Source organism: Rhinolophus hipposideros (assembly GCF_964194185.1).
Source record: "Rhinolophus hipposideros genome assembly, chromosome: 15".
NCBI classification, from domain to species: Eukaryota; Metazoa; Chordata; class Mammalia; order Chiroptera; family Rhinolophidae; genus Rhinolophus; species Rhinolophus hipposideros.
In genome coordinates, this window is record NC_138061.1 from 4,311,339 (window position 1) to 4,328,308 (window position 16,970).

Genomic DNA, 16,970 nt, shown 5'->3' on the forward strand with positions numbered 1-16,970 from the left:
TTGGGTATTAAAATTATTGAATAGCCGTCAATTTCTGATATTTTAAATCTGATAGCAGTTCTCTAAACTTTGATTATCTACCTACTATGTGAAATAAGGGTGAGGGAAGCTTTTGAAGTTAGGATGAATTATTTCTCTGTTCAAAGTGTTAAAAGCTCGTTCTTACGAACTGTTAATATAGGAAACTATCGGAATGGGATCTACATATCTACATATAGATATGGGTGTGTGTATATATATATATATATATACATATATATATATATATCATATATCACATGATATATAACATACCCATATATACTAGATATGGTATGTAACATAGAGGCATATTTGTCTACGTAGACTTGTTTTAATGAATAAATTATATATGTCAAACATAAAACAGAGTAACAACATTCTGCTGAGACTAGAAGGATTTGGGTTCAGCTCATCTGTTTATTTTAAATTCAATAAACAAAGAAAGCACGTTCTGAGCCTGACATCGTACTAAATGCACTACAAACGTAAGATGAATTAAACATTGCCCATCCCTCGGTGAGTTCACAGACCTGAGAAAAGCAGCTGCAACCCACCATGAGACGGACGTGCTGTAGTAACAAGGTGGAGAGAACCCTGCCCGAGGAGCAACTTGTTCTGCAGGAGTTTGGAAAGCATGGAGGTGTGTGCAGATGTGGTTATTTTAGAATATCCACAGGGAAAAAAGCTGACATGAGACCTAGGTTTGAAGCGTGAACAGAAGTTTGTCAAGGAGTTTCGGGATTTCCGAAGGCGACTCTGGTAACTACAAGTAGGTGGGGAGGGGAGCGAAATGCAGGGAGGGGAACAGACTCGACTGTTCGAATAGCCAAACCAAAACTGCGGAAGGTATGGCTTAGGGCAGTGGAAGGGGCCAAAGAGGGAGGACCCTGGAGATGGCTGAGGGCGAACCCATGGAGCCAGCTGGTGGGGGCAGGCAGGAAGGACAGGTTAGCCAGACTCCAAGGTGCAAAGCTTGGCCACCGGGAGGAATGGTAGCCACAGGCTGTGTTTGGGGGAAAGGTCTGACTTTGGACATGTTGGACGTAGTCTGTCCTTCAGACAGACATAGATGTGGTCATGAGAGAATGATGGCTATTTTGCGTCTTGGTTCTTTCATAGCCTACATGTGTGGCTGTGGTCACATTGGTCAACCCAGGACGGGCGGTGCAGACACTTGCCTAAATCCCCCAGCTTCCAAGGGAGAGGCAGGCCTAGAACTGCAGCCCACGCTTCGGGTCCTCAGAACAGCGCTGGTGCTGTCCGTGGTGCTAGCACGAAGCCTGCCCCGGTCTATTCCGGCTGCTGCCCTTGCCGTAAAGCCCAGTGCTTTGGGAACACTACTTGTCCCATCCAGATCCACATGGCAATAGCCATCTCACACCCCAACAAGCCGGATGTCCTGGGCTTCGCCATGTTTCCCCACACGCCGGGCTGCTCTATGGAACCCGCCGTGGGTGGGAGCGCCTCTCCACCATCATTTCCCAGCCCAGGAAGCTCAGGCACCTGAAGGTGAGATGATTTATGCACAGTGGCAGAGTGTGAGTCAGTCAGAGCCAAAGTGAGCGCCAGGGGACTCAGATGTAATTCAAAGAGAATTAAAAACAGAGGCCCCCCTGCTCTGCAGTCCACTGAGCCCCGCCGACAGGGTCCCGGGCAAAGAAATCTGAGATCTCAGTTGTTCTTCCACGACCGTGTGCTTGAGAGCCAAATTTACCTCTTTTTAACTCTTAACTGCTACACAAAGGGGACTGGAGAAAAATGTTTTAAATACGTTTCCCTCAAATTTACTTGAGGAGCTGACGGCAGCTTGCTGAAGAAACGGTGGCAGGGCCGGAGTATTTATAGGAGCATTAGACACCAGAGGGTCAACTACAGAAGCGAGAACGACACTCCTCGCTCGGCAGCAGCGCATGAAACGGTGGGGAGATGTGTTACTAGGAAGCCTCGCAGATGCTCCAGGAATACAGCCTGGTTGCCAGCTGACACAGCGGCCTGAGATTTAGGGCAGGTTTTCACTTCTTTGGAAATGCACAGAATAATCCTTTCGTCAGAAAGTCCTCATACTAAAAATTTCCTTTTTTTTTTTTTTTACAAGAAAAAGCCTAGCAAAGCAATCCCATCTATGCCCAGTTGCTTTAGCCACTGGTCCCAACGAGTCACGTGGGGCGCTACAGAATGGCACTGCAAGGGCACACTTGATGGCCCAGCTTCAGTTCATGTGGAGGTCTCAATACACCGCGTTGGGCTGGCGGGTTCAGCTGGCTGGCGGGAAAAGGGGGATGCAGAGCAAGGAGAGATAAGAGCCCATCGGAAGCACTCCCCTGGATTTGTGCCTGGTCCACAGCTCAGCCGTCCTGGGACTGGCCGTCTCGCGCAGCACAGTCCGCAGCCTGTGTTTTCACTTAGGCATTAAGGAGAGAACACCTAGCACGGTAACGTGGTCTGGCACAGCCCTGCACGCTCGCGCTTTGAGATCCAAGGTGTCAGGACTTTTTCCAGCCTGCGTATCACCCTGAGGAACACCATGCAGTGTGAGATGTGTGTCCTTGGACCGTGCATTACAAACACCAGATCGTGCCTGCAGGAGACTCGTGGCATCACCAGCAGCCTCCGGCCTCCTGAGCGTGTGCTGCTGGGCTCAAGAACTAGGGGGTGGCAGGGAGCTCTGCCAACCCCCAGCCGGGGCCCAGACTTGTAGTACACACACACACCCCCTGCCTGTCCGATGGCGGGGGGCGGGGGGGGCTCAGTGTGTGCTGGAACCAGTGAGGAAGCAGGTAAACACCGCACGGGGGAAGTGGGTTACCTGTGACAGAGCTGAGAATCAACCTTATGCAGAAAACAGTGCCCAGGACTCCAGCTCAGCCTTCCTCCTGAGGAATACAACGACACTCCCAGCTTCCCGGATCAGAGCACAGGAGCAGCTGGCCTCCACGGCACCCCTGCTGACCCGACCCAGCCTTTCCAAGATCTTACTCAAGACTCTTCTAAAAAGGGGAAGTAGGGAGTGGAAGTGCAGAGCCGAGCTCCAAAGAGATCCTAGTATGTGTTTTGCAGTAAACTTTTCAGAACCTTAGTTGATTAAGTTCTGAAAGAAGGGAGCTGGGCCACAGATTCCACCTAAAGTGTCCATTAATGCTGCCTCCTCCGGGAGAAGCCCTAGTTGTCTGTAGCCAGGAGGGGGGCTCAGTGTGGGAGGAGAGAGGGGGGACAGGACGAGGACAACAGCAGTGACAGACGGAGCAGTCGGGCCATTGGGACAAAGGCCGAGAAGGAATTTGTCTTTTAAGGCTTTGTGCTCATTTGTTAATACAGTAAGTATTACACAGGCAAGGGCTGTGGACGCTAGGGACACAGAAAGAACATTCTCCCTGGTTGCAGCACCTGCATTTGAGGGTTGGTGGCAGAATGATATGGAAACAAATAAATACTCGTGTTGCGTGTGGGGAAGGAAGGAAGGAAGGAAGGAAGGAAGGAAGGAAGGAAGGAAGGAAGGAAGGAAGGAAAGAAGGAAGGAAAGAAGGAAGGAAGGAAAGAAGGGAGGGATGAGGGGGCTATTTTAGAAGGTGGCTGGACACTGAGGAGGTCACGTGTACCTGGGCTTGTGGCTTTTGTGCAAGTCCCCTACTCTGACCAGGACAGCAGGTAATGCTTCCTTCTGGCCATGTCACTGTGAAGACTAAAGGGACCTTTGCTTTGTGTCAGCCAGAGTTGACCAGACTATTAACCTTCGGACCCTACCCTCTCAGTGAGCCGTCTTCTTCTGAGTGAAGCCGGTGACTGGTGCGTTCCTTCCCCAGTGAGAACCACCCCCCAGCGGAAAGCAGTGCACAGAACAATGCACATTCTTCCCGCCCAATAGCTAGGCCACATCAGGGCACCGTTTGCCGGCTGGTACACACGCATTACCCTAAAGCAGGAGCACAGCCACTCGCGAGTTCCAGAAAACTCAAGGTCGCCCCGCTGGCCTCCTGTGTGCATTTCCCACCCAGCCTTCACTGCTATCCACTCGTCCACGAGGACACCCGTCCTGGCTGCAGACTCTCAGCAACAGAGGAATGCAAACAGGAATCGACTCAACGGGAAAGTCGAGTCACTGTTAACAAGGCCTCAGATTAGATTACCCTGTGATTACATGGCTCCCTGGTGTGCTAAATTGGTTAATGACAGGATTCCCAATGTAGTTGCTTAATGGGAATTCAATAATTACAGGTACCCAGAACTGCAGCGTTAGCCTCGGAAAGGCTGGCACCCACCCTCCGAAGTAATAACTCACGGCCTGTCTGGGACTGTTGAAACGTTATGAGCTGCAGGGCACGCGTTCAGTATTCAGCCAGCACTTTGGTAAAACTCCTCTTTCGTTCCTCACAGACCGTACTGGATACACTATCTCACGGACTCACTGGCAAGGCTCTTGTTTTCCCTGTTACTTTTCCAAGCTCAAGAATTCTTCTATAGGTACCTCGATCACTGTTAGCTCTCGTTCCCATGACAAAATTGGTGGTCAACAGATAATAAGGATAAAATAATATTGAATTGCATCTCATAGTTTATAAAAAAACTTTTCACTGACTTCTGAGGGAGGTGGGGGGTCCTTACCAAATCAGTGAGATAATCAGGGCACTACGACACGCCTTGACGTGAAGGAAACTGAGCTGTAACGGGGATGAGGGGCGTCTCTGAGCCCTGGCTCTTCCCCCAACGTCCAGAGGCCAGGACAGGACAGAGCTGTGTGCTTTCTGCTGCCCCGTGTAACAGACCTGAGGGCTTGTGTGCACGGACGCAACGTGTCCTGAGATTTGCACTCCCACAACCATCCTTCAGAGGAACTGTCCTCCATTAGACATCCTCTAGACTAGCAAGACAACAAATTCATGAGGTTTTCTTCTACCTCCTCTAAACTGCAGCCCTCTGAAATGAGGGGGAAAGTAAGTCTTGCTTTGGGAGCTGGGGGCAACTGGCCATAAAATTCTATGACAATATTTTTAATTTTTTTCCGTAATATTAGAGTCATGGACAGTAAGGAAAATGGAACAGTGGATTTAACACATAAAACAGTCCATTAGATGGGTCTTAAACTTGTTTTGAGACTTCCAGATAATACCACTTAGCTGTTTTGTCTTTCCAAAATGTCAAAATTTGCCTTCGATTAATGGTTCCCTAAACCAATCGGATTTTGTGTTTATACATGGTTTACGGTACTACTGGATATAAACTGTTATGAGCTCATGTATTATCATCATCAGTAAGACCTCACTGAAATCATCCGTCATTTAGTCTGGCATCCAGACCAGACACAGAAGAGCACAGAGTGGAATTCTCAGGAAGCTTGGCACGATGCAGCGCCCAGGTTCACCTAATCGGGGTACGGGGGACACGCCGAAGGGAGCTAGGCTCCTCAATGCCAGGACCATGACAGAAAAATGACACTGGGCCAGGGGGGTCCTATCCCAAATGCCAAGGGGACCCGTTAAGCGTTTCTTAAGGTTAGGGAATCAACAAGTGTCCTCATCAAAGCCAAGAAGAGAAGGGGGAATCTGGGCAAGTGACAGCAGTCTTTAAAGAAACTTCCTAAGAAACAACATATACTTAAAAAGTCATTTTAATCCTGTCACTCTAACACAAACATTATCACTGGGCTTCAGCAACATAATTACAATTTGGAGTTATTTTCACTAAACACTATCTAGGTTTTTGCCTGCAAAACTGTCTTCGATAACGACTGAATGATGTCCAATGGCGTTGACTTACAAACACACTGTTTTGCCCAATGTTAGATTCTTTGGCTCCTAATCAGTTTTTTCAGTGGTTCAGATTTTACCAGGAGAATGTAAGCCAAGGTCATTTCATTTCACAACTGCTTCAGGTGAGATAAATGGATTTCTTGATCTTGAGAAAAGCTGCACAGTAATAGAGGGGTCGTACATCGGACGTATGTGTACTAAGATGCCCCCTGAACACTCATACTTTTGGTTAGCTTTTAGTGCAGGAGGCACATACGTGCAGTGTGTGGACAAGCCAAAGGATTACTCATATGTCACATTTGTCATTTCAACAAACGCATTACAGTCACGCACTACTTCACGACAGGATGCGTTCCGAGAAGGGTGTTGTCTGGCGATTTCGTCGTGCAAACACCGTAGAGTGCACGAACACAAACCTAGATGGTCGAGCCCACTGCACACCTAGGCTGTGGGAGAGCCTATGGCTCCTGGGCTATACCGCACGTTAACTGTACAGAACAACAAGAGACTCCATCAAGCGCAAGAGAAAATGATGGAAGGAGACGCGACAAACACGAGGTGTCTGAGGCAACTGCCGGTGGAACCCGGCACACTGTTTTACAGCAAACTTTCTTTTCTATACGTACACAGAGTACGCTCTCAAGTGATGGCAAAAATTATAGCTTAGTAAAGACAGAAACCAGTAACAGGGTTGTTTATTATCCAGTATCACGCGCTGTACGTAACTGTACCTCTTACACTTTTCTAGGGCTGGCAGTGCAGTAGGTCTGCTTCCACCAGCATCACAGACACGTGAGGAATGCGTTGTGCTGTGACATTCTGGCGCCCGTGACATCCCTAGGGGATAGGAATATTCAGTCCATCATTATCTTACGGACCACCCCCGTATATGCGGTCTGTTGTTGACCAAAATGTCGTTTTGTGGTCCATGGCGGTGCAGACTTCAACGCCAACTGTGTACACTAACAATTCAGAGGTTCCCAATGAAAGCAAATGAGTTAGTTTTTCAAGATAATAAACTGATCTTGACCCTGAACAACACGGGTTTGCACTGTGGGTCTGCTTTACAAGGATTTTGTTCAGTCAATACCATAAATATATTGTCTCTTCCTTGTGATTTTCTCAATAATATTTTCTTTTCTCTGGCTTACTCTATTGTAAGAATACAGTGTATAGTACATATTACATAGAAAATACGTGGTAATCAACCATGTATGTTATTGGTAAGGTTTCTGGTCAACCGTTGACTAGTAGTAGTTAAGTTTTTGGCGAGTCAAAAGTTATACGCAGATTTTCAACTGCAATGGAGGGCAGCGTCCCTAAGCCCCACGCCATTCAAGGGTCAAGTGCAGTTCACCGTGACATAGAGCTAAAACATGTCATTCAGCCCAGTGCTTCATGCCGAGTCACAAAATTCATTATAAACACAGTACGAATGATCAGTCACCCTGAACAATGTCACCAAATTTTGCTGTCATTCAGGGGGATCTTTATATTATGTGAAAGACCAAGCACTAAATTGTCCTTCTTTTCTTTCTAGTGTGGAGCTAGATTTTAAGCAGCAAGAAGACAAACTCCAGCCAGTTCTGAGGAATCTCCATCCTTTTGAGGAAACTCAGGTTGCACCTTCGCCTTACTCTCAGGAGACTTACTCCTCAGCTCCCAAGCAAAAATCCAAAACTGAATCTAAAAAACATGGAAGATGGAAACTCTGGTTCCTTTAAAAACTCACAGTGTTTGCAGTCTAAAGGCCGTCTTTAAAACCCACTGCAGTTGAGTAAATCCTTTTCCAAAACGAATAGGGTCGAGGGAACTGTGGCTGACTCTGTGTCACCGGGTTCTCACCCTGCTTACCAAAAAGGCCTTTGTACTAACAACTAATTAGGAGACGCAAGGTATTCAGTGTCACAACTTGCCAGCTGTGCTTTGCAGTTTGCGGATGTGGGACGTAAAATCTGAAATGAAACTTATGTAGTCAAAGACAACCAGTACAAACTCTATCCCACCCAGATCGGCAAGTGTTATGTTATCAACCTGCAGAATGGCAGGCTGTCACTCTGTACACAGCTAAAACTCATAATTCTTTTCAAGCCTTTATGTTTTGGGGATTTTTTTAATAATGAGAAGAAAAAGCAAGCCTTATGTTTGCAAAGGACTTCATTTTTACGTTTCACTTTTCAAATAAGCAGGGGGTGAGTGCAATTTTCAGCACATGAAATTCTGGAGAAAGCACAATTTTTTCAAGTGGTCAGAGACCATGAATAATCTCTAAAATGTGACTATCTGTATATTTGCCTTCATGTGCTGTAGCGCTAAGCCAAGTGACCACATCTCAGTGTCACACTGACACCTCGAATTTAGCATTCTCCACATTTCCAGACACGCGACATGTTTACTGCTCATTTTTCCGGCCAGCAACCAGGAGTCCCCCAAAGTCAGGACATGCCTTTAATCAGTGCAAGTGGACAGGGTCCAAGCTACTGGACACTAAGCTTTCTTAGATCTCATTGGTAATCTTTTGGTACCAAAAGGCCAAATGATAAATGCTGGCAGGAATGTGAAAGCACACTTAGAGATACGCAATAGATGACAGCGTCACCATGAATCACAGGCATACTCTGCCACCGGAAAGTGTTTCTGTGGATCAATCTCCGAGACGCCGCTGAGCACCAGAGCGCGGGCAGATGTTTTATACAGTTCGGTATGCGTTGTCACAACGGTGGGAGACCCGACCATCTCAAGGAGAAACAGCGTGTGTAGTTTTGCTGCTACCATCAGACAAACTTAATGTCACCTACGTTTAACCTGTTAGTAAGTGGTACTAAATGAAATACCTAGGGGAAAGCTGTGAATCAAATGTTTTTAGGTATTTTTTAAACAAACAGTGATAGAGTTCTCTTTTGATGACACATTGCAATATAAATCTTAGTTCCTTTATTTTTTCACTCATTCCTTTGCAAGTATCTTTTTATAGAAATCAAAAGCCCCTCGTCTATTGATGACTTTGTGTCTCCATTTGTGCTTTTCACACTAGGAAGCAGGGATCTTATTTTGCCTTTTACGGCGTAACTTAAATTTTGAATAGTTTGTGAATATACAAGAAAACCTAGTCTTCAAGTTTCTGTCCAACAGTTTCATATCTAATCTAGTGCGGACATGCACACCTCATCAACTAGACGCCAAAAATACAGTGGCCCCCGGAACAGAAGGCTCTCTACCTGAGGCAGTTTTCAGACTGGAGCTATTTGTGCATTTTCCTCCAGACTCAACAGCAAATCCACTTGAGTTCTAAGTGGTTTGATTCGACAAGGACCTCGTCATCCGCAATCAGACATGAACTTGAAATAAATGAAAAGAGCATATCGTGTGAACGTTCTTTGGGGGTTACTCCAGCTACACCGCAGATGTATGCTTTAATTCAAAGAAAAATACACATCTTTTGTGGAAACACTAGATGAGGAGACAAATCCTGGAAAATCAGTAAACAGAACCGAGAAATATTTTTGTGCAAAAGAAGAATGAACACGTCAATTCTGTACCAAGAAGGAAGTGCAATTGTTTCCTGTAGACAGAAAATTTAAAACCTGTGTTTCATGTATTTTATACTGTTTTTAACAAAGGTTATAAAAATGTTTGCAACAAGTTATCTCTCCTTGTGTTTTAAGAATTCCAACTATCTCAGTGAATTGAAATAAGGGTATTAGCAGCTTTTTAATTAGTACTATAAATCTGTCAAGAGGACATCCTAGTAAACAAAATAATGTCACTGTTTGAAAGCAGTCTAGACCAAAAACAAAACAAAAAAAAAGAAAAAAAAAAAGAAAAAAAAATTCAGAGTCGAAAAGGAGCCTGAAGATACACTAATTACTATATAAAAATAATAGTGTCTTCAGAATAGGAAAAACTATTTCCAAAATCATTTCATAGTTTAATTGCAGTGTGTCACTAACAGATGATGATCCTTCTCTTAGAAAGATTTAAGTCAAAACTTTGATACAAAACCAAGGTAAAAAGTACAGTGTTCCCTCATATGTAGATGTACTCATGGCATTACGTATAGAGATTAAATTATTATACTTGTCACTAAGTTCTTTATTAGTTTTTAAATAAAAAAAATCAAAGGTGATGTTTCGTGTGTCGTTTAAGCTTATTTCATGGTCTCAGTAATTTGGGAAAATAGAATAAATCTCAGAAAATAATAAGGAAAGAAGGACACTCAGGCTGCAAAGAACTTCATGGAGGTTTCCGGAGACCAGGCCATTACGAGGCATGGGTACCGCCCACTTGCCTGGCCTGGCCGAGGAAGGGGGGGGAGTGAAACCCAGCGGGGCCTCAGCTAAGCAGACCATGCACCCTCGTATGGGCTTTGGCTGCCAGGAGGAGAGGGCGACAATTCTTAAGGGCACTGGGCACCCTCCAGGCTCACAGCAGGACCGGCTAACTGATACCTAATTTTTAAAGAACCTCAGATAGACAACCAAACACATCAGTGTTTTCATGGCACATCCGGCCATGGCCCGTGGAGACAGCTTCTCTCTCCATCACCCATCAAGCAGATCTCAGCCCCAGGTAATCAACCACTGCCTTCCTTGTGTCTTCCCTCCCCTGGTAGGAAGACCCACACCCCAGTTGTGCTGAGCTCCCCACCTCTCTTGTGGAGACCAGTCCACTACTGACCCCTTCCCCAAGGGAGAGGTCTGCCTGAAAGCCCAGGAGAGGAGGTCCCCACCCCCTTTCCGGGTCTCTGCAGAACAGAGTCTACTTGCAAGGATTGGAGGGGGGGGCACTGTAGGCTGAGAAAAAAGGCTCCCACTGCACTCACAAGTTCCACAGGGAAAAGAAGAGGATGAAGATAACTCATGTGCAGAATGGGGGGTAAGACCCAATGCACTACCCGGACAATTGGGGGGACACTCCAAGTCGCATGCTATAACCGTCTGGGAGCCACTACTCCTGCTGCCTCAGAGGTCCTCTCTTGTAAGTCACTAGCTACAACAAAGGACTCTGTGCCACGCAGGTGCCCATCAGGCACTGAGGGTGTGCCATGGGCGTCTGGGGATGGGTCCCAGGACCTCTGTATGGGTCGCTTCGACCTTACACCCTCCCCTAGTTCCAGCAGAGTATTCATGGGGAGTGAATCAAGGTGTGGGAAACCCGTGCTGTCTTGGGAAGGGCCTGGGAAGTTAGCAGAAGCTTCCCACGCATCCTAGAGGTTGCCAAGGTGTCCATCACCATGGAGATGTGAGGTGTGGTGTCAATGGACCAGCATCAGGCAGATGGATCCCAATCTCAAATGGTAACAGTGAGCCTGCCTTGCAAGGCCGGTCTCCTCGGGTACCGTCCCAGGCACGGCACCACAGATACACAGCCCTCAGTCACTACACAAAATCCACACCACCAAAGTGAAAATCCACACCACCGAAGGCTTGCCTTTTGCCTTTCAGAGACAGAGCAAGAACAGCCATGAGCTTGTCCATCACTCCCTCTCTGGAGCAACGCAGCACGTTCCCAAGCCCACCCTGGGTGGGCTGATTTTTCAGGAGCACTTTTATCAGCAAGTTAAATCTGACGTGACTACTACGTAAGGCAGTGTCATTGGTGAGTGTCACGTGAAGATCACAGCAGCTGCTTTCCACACCGACATAGCTCATTTTGTCTAGAAAATGCTGCCACTGGCATATTTGGCATGGGAAGAAAAGAGCTATATGACTCAGGAATAACATTCCATCCTGTGAATTAGTGTCAACTAATCACACTGTAATGGACAGCATACATTCTGGCAGATGAGGTCCTGTGAAGGCAGCAGCTCAGTATTAAGAGACCTTTGCGGTTAGGTATGAATTTGCAAGAAATGCAAAGCCCATGTTACCCAGGCACTGATGTGGTTTTTATTTCCTTTGCAGTAAATCCACAGTCCGTGACCTACCTTGAAAAAATACTAAGGACCACAGAAACCCAAGAAAGGCAGGAAAAAAATTGCTGTACAAATACCAAGTAAAAATGATTTTTATAATGTCATCACAGCTGACGTGCACCCTTGTCACGATGACTTTCTGAAAGCCACATGTTTTCAAAGTACATTTATTACCAAACATATCATTAGACACACTTTTAACGACCCTCGTAAACAAAATCCAGACACTGTCCACTTGAAGCTTTTGTAACGTATTATTTTCCTTTGCAAAATGAAGATTAATACAGCCGTTTTTTAAAACGCACATTCGTTCATAAACTCCATTAGAATAAACATGGCAAAATGAATGTTCACGCACGGAGACAGGACACCTGTGTGAAGCCTTGGTTACCAGTCTCAGTAAAGGGGATCTATATACTGAAAGACCGTTTCTATTACACTATTTCCAAATGGAGACAAGCATGGCCGGTCCTTATCAATCTCCCAGGTTCAATGGGAGTACTGGGTTTCCACTGACAGCGTCCTTCCCACCTATGGCGCTGTCGTCACAATGAAACAGGCCCCACCCCGTCAGCGTCCCCAGCAGTGAGTGTCCTCAGCAGCTGGAGTTCAGAGTGGCAACAAAGTAAATTCCACCAGTGGATCTAAGGAGCCGGGAGGTGTCGTGGTCACGAGAGCAAGAAGAGAATCCAGGCAGAAAGTGCCCCTTTCCTAAGCCTGCTTCTGGGGATTTTCCACAGGGATCTTTCCTTAGAAGAGGCCCACATTTTCTTTGCGTGAAGTGGTAATCCCCAGTCTTCTGGTGTGTAGCCAGGCCACAGAGAAATCTTTAGAAGTCCTTCTCACTCGATTACATTTGTAAAGGACCCATTGACAGAATGGAAAGCCAGTCATTTGAAAGCAGCAGCAGCTAATATCCCAGAAGGGATCTTCCTGTGGGTTAGTATTCATTTCCTCTGCTCACAACCCAGCTCTGTGTACAAGCGGTTATTCCAGCAAAGACACGGGGCAGGGGGTGCCCAGTCACCCACCTAATGGCTGCTCAGGCCACCTGCCCACAAGACAAGAGCACCTAGCCCACCATGGCTACCTGCTCAGAACTCACCAAAGACGAAGAACGCTGCCTAATGCTGAGGGCCAAGAAAGCTTTCCCAAGAGGAAAAGAAAAATAAACTGAAGTCAGACAATACAAACGTAAGCACTTCGCTCAATTATTCTGCCGCATCAGAGGACACTGGAATCAAGATAAAAAAACAGCATCCTACCTGTGTGGCAAGGTTACCGCGAGGCTTCTCTGCCAGACCCTGTGTTAGGTATCCACGTGATCTATGAAGCTCTACCTGCCAAATGGAATTCTACTTTTTTTTTTTAAAGTATAATATTAATACTTAGGATCGTGGCATATTTTTACCCTATGCATGAGGTGTATTCCAATAGCCCATGTCAAATATAATGTTGAAAAGTATAAAATGAACTAAAACAAATTATATACAACAAACTGCATAGTGTTTTACAGAATACCACAGATACAGATAAAAGGAAAGGATTATACCATACATCACAGCTCACCCAATAACATCTGAAGTTCCCGGTTCTCAATTTCATCATACATTGAGAGACCTGATCATATCGCAACCGCCTCCCAATAACTTATTCCCATGGAAACCGAGGTCACATCTCCAGTATTCTTGCTGACGACATCATGGAATGAATTGTTATGTGAAGCGTATCTATTGAAAACTTTTCTTATCACTTTAATTTTTAAGTCCAGTTTCAGTGATTACTTAGAATTTTTAGGCCGGCTCATAGTCACACCAGCTCCTTTCCATTTATGCACAAACGAGTACCAAGCACTGAGGACTGACTCGTGAAGTGTTACCGTTTACCCATAAAAGGCCTATACACCATTTCCTCGGCTTCTTCCACTCCCGAAGGCCCACTGTTCACCTGGTCAGGGACATTTCCCAAAGGTCTTCCTCCAATCTGCATTCACAGAGCAACAGCAGCGACATTAAGCAGCCAACACAGAAGCCTACCTCTGAGGACACCGGGGAGCAAGGACGTACCACTGTGTAGACATCACAAAGGGACACATGTCTCCTTGGTGACTGAGAGAGCCTTCTAAACAACACTAGTCTGACATGGCCAATCCCCTTCCTGAAAACTCTTCATGCTATCTTCATGGCTCATGAAACAAATGCAGCTTATTCAGAATTGTTTGTTTTTGAGATTCCTTCCACAACAGCTGAGTTAGTTTTACAAACGGAATTTCTGGACTCCTTCAATAGATACTTATTGACGATGGTGGAAGTGGGAGGAGTCAGCTAAGGACCTGAAACCACTTCCTGCTTCCGGAGGCTTCTGGAGAAGGTCCGGGAGGAGGGAACTGGGCCTGGATGTGGGCAGCTGGCCTCGGGCCACTGCAACTACTCCGGAGGATCTCGGTCGGCCACAGCAGGGTAAGAGTGAGTGTGGGTCCCTGTTGTCACCCCTCCTCAGAATGTGCAAGGGCTGCTCTTGGGGCCTCCGAAGGGTTCCTCAGAACACAGGTTCCTCCAGGCCCTCCAGGGAACAGGCACCCAAGTCTTGGTCTGACTCTCGTACTGCCAGGAGATCATAGCATCTGGCCCAGGGAAATGACTGAAAGGTGGACGATGGAAAGGTGCCTTCTGGCCTGGACAGCTGCGAGCCCGACAAGGAGGGGGAGCGAGGAATGGTTCACAGTCCCCTTTGACACTTCCTGCCATACCACGGAGGTCTGCACCACGAGTCTCAGCCCTACAAGAGACGAAGGCAGCCAGCTCTGGCACGGAACTTGGGCTCCCAATGAGAGCTGCCATGCTAGGTGAGGGATTTCGGACAACCTCCTGTCTCCGCACAGGGCACTGTCTGTACTTGCACATACATGATGAAGGGGAGAATTAAATGTGCATCTTGCCATGAGCCATACGGTGGCTAGCATGTGAACAGATGCTTGATGAACCGCAGCTAGTATTATCGCCAGTAGTATTAATACTAGTGGCCTGAGACCTGAGTAATTTCCCAGGGGCATCCTGGGCCACAAGGTCTGAGAGAAGACACCACGCTCCATTCACCCTTCGCTGGATCCTGTGCTTGAGCTGTGAGCATGTCTTACTGTCTCTCCAAGTTCAAGGACCCACTGAAACCTTTATGGGCATCCTCCCTGCCCTTGTCTCCCCAGGTGACTCCTGGCCAGCGGGCTGAGACCTGAGTGAACACCCACCAAGAGTCAAGCCCCTAACCAGAGACAGGATCCCTTCAGTTCACTTGCCCCCACACCAGCCACCTCCCCACCTGCCCATTATGAGAGCCCATCACTCACTCACTGTAACCCCCTGAGCACCGTTATGTCACCCCATGCTCGCTAATCCAGCCCATTCCAACAGGGGTCTTAGCACAATGACACAAAACTTATTTCAACTTCAAGCCACACGTCATTCATCCATTCTACTTAAGGTCTTCTATCACTTCCACAACTACAGTGCTCGAAGGGCACCCATGGCACAAGCCCAAGAAGACAGGATCACCAGACGTCGGGAGTGCTCCTAGACTCACCCAAGTCTCGCTCCAGGGGGCTCAGTCTCCCCCAGTTTTGACAAAGGTGTTTCAAGACTACAGAAGAACGTATTCCCATGGAAATAGGTTACGATGAGGAAATAAGTTATGATGAGAAACATGAAGAGGCCAACATGTTGACGTTTCCAGGAACTGGAAAAGCCCGCTGCAAATAAAGCTAATTTACTAGAAATACTTTATTTCCTAATTTACACACATTCTCGTCCAAACCTAAATGAGCTATACCTTAAAAAGGGAAATCTAAACATAACGTGCTGAGCTCTGCGACAGCCGGGGACTGTTGTACTGGGCGGAAACACACTGAGAAGTGATCACTTCCTACTGGGCCCCCATCTGTATTCACCCAATCTGCCTCCTTTATCCTCCCATCAGCCACAGAAAGCAACACAGGCCCAGTGCTATGTTCCTGCTTTGTCCTCCGATAGAAACGTGTGTCATCTTGCCTCCTCTAACGACATGCAGCGGGAACGGAGGCCACACAAGGAAGACCGACAGGCCAGACCCGACGGTCAGTGGAAACTCGAACCGGATTTTCTATTCTTTCATTGAGGAAGTTATTTTTCTGTTTTTCGAAATGCCATCAAAACAAACTTAAATGGTACCATGTATGAGAAATGACAGAAATTAAATGGTACCTATACGTGCATCTTTTGCTTAAGAGACCCAGTGTAAGAATAAGGGGGGATGAGGAGGAAAACGATACACTCTAGAAAAAAGGCACCATAATATAAAGCGTGACACTGTCTAAATTATTAGAAATATCCTGAAAAAAAAAGATACTATCCCATGCCTCAGGACTCTGTGTAAGAGAAACAGCACATTAGAGCAGAAAACAAAACAGCTACGTTGGAGGACCTCAGTTACTTTTTAAGGTCTGTTATGACATTTTCAGGTGTACAATTCCGTCATACAGTATCGACATCTCACACTGTATTAATGGTATCTTAAAGGGAAATACGTAGAAAGAAACTTCCAGAAGAATGAGGTCTTAGAAGAAAATATACATCCTTCACTAGAAGTAATGAGGAAATTAAAACCAAATGCTTTTGTCTCCGAAACATTGGCTTGGTCACCTCCAACTTTGACAGTGGCTTCTAAACTCATGGAAAACGAGCACGTTGTATAGACCAGACTGTAAATAAATGTGAATACATGCACCTCATCCGCTCACTAGGTTGTAGGGAAATAAGCTTAGTTTCAAAGGCACGTAAAAGGCCCAGATGGATTTCCAGGAGACAAAGTAAATGGCATTCCCAGGAAAGAGGCACTTAGCCACAGTGACATGCCCACGCGTGCGCCCCAAGTACTTACAATGAGTTCGGAGTCCCGCCCCATGGAGATGACCGTTCGGTTCACTGTCCGTAGTAGCTTCTCCATGATTATCTGGACGTGCCTCTGCGTCGGGCCCTGGGGGACACACCGTGGATGAGCACCAAAGCCCAGGACGGTCATTAGCCGCGAGCCCCGGCGGCTGCCACTGAATTCATTTACCCCATGAAGAGTAAACCAATTCTAACCCTTAACAAGATGAAAACTGGTCCCTGTCAAAGGGGAAAGCCTTCAAAGAAAACGCAAGCCATTTTATTAATTCTAGCCCATTAACAATAATTTGTCATATAATCAAAGTAATTTAAGCAAACCTTAACAATAAAAGCAAGTCTGTTTAAACAATATTATGTTCATGGCCCCTGGTT

The 16,970-nt window shown here is 46.5% G+C and overlaps 2 protein-coding genes across 5 annotated transcripts in view; one reads left to right on the forward strand and one right to left on the reverse strand.

The window, feature by feature from the left end:
* The window catches only part of INSYN2A (inhibitory synaptic factor 2A), a 57,258-nt gene extending 47,368 nt beyond the window's left edge, over positions 1 to 9,890 (forward strand). For 2 of the 3 annotated variants that reach the window (XM_081074114.1, XM_081074115.1), the window contains exon 4: positions 7,306 to 9,890. In XM_081074114.1, the coding sequence (XP_080930240.1) occupies positions 7,306 to 7,489 (184 nt within the window). In that variant the 3' untranslated portion in view covers positions 7,490 to 9,890. The remainder of the gene's footprint in view (positions 1 to 7,305) is intronic. The other variant, XM_081074116.1, reaches the window with a different exon arrangement.
* Positions 1 to 16,970, reverse strand: part of DOCK1 (dedicator of cytokinesis 1) — a 453,094-nt gene that overhangs the window by 264,424 nt on the left and 171,700 nt on the right. For both annotated transcript variants that reach the window (XM_081074113.1, XM_081074112.1), the window contains exon 27: positions 16,588 to 16,683. In XM_081074113.1, coding sequence (XP_080930239.1) covers positions 16,588 to 16,683 — 96 coding nt within the window. The remainder of the gene's footprint in view (positions 1 to 16,587; positions 16,684 to 16,970) is intronic.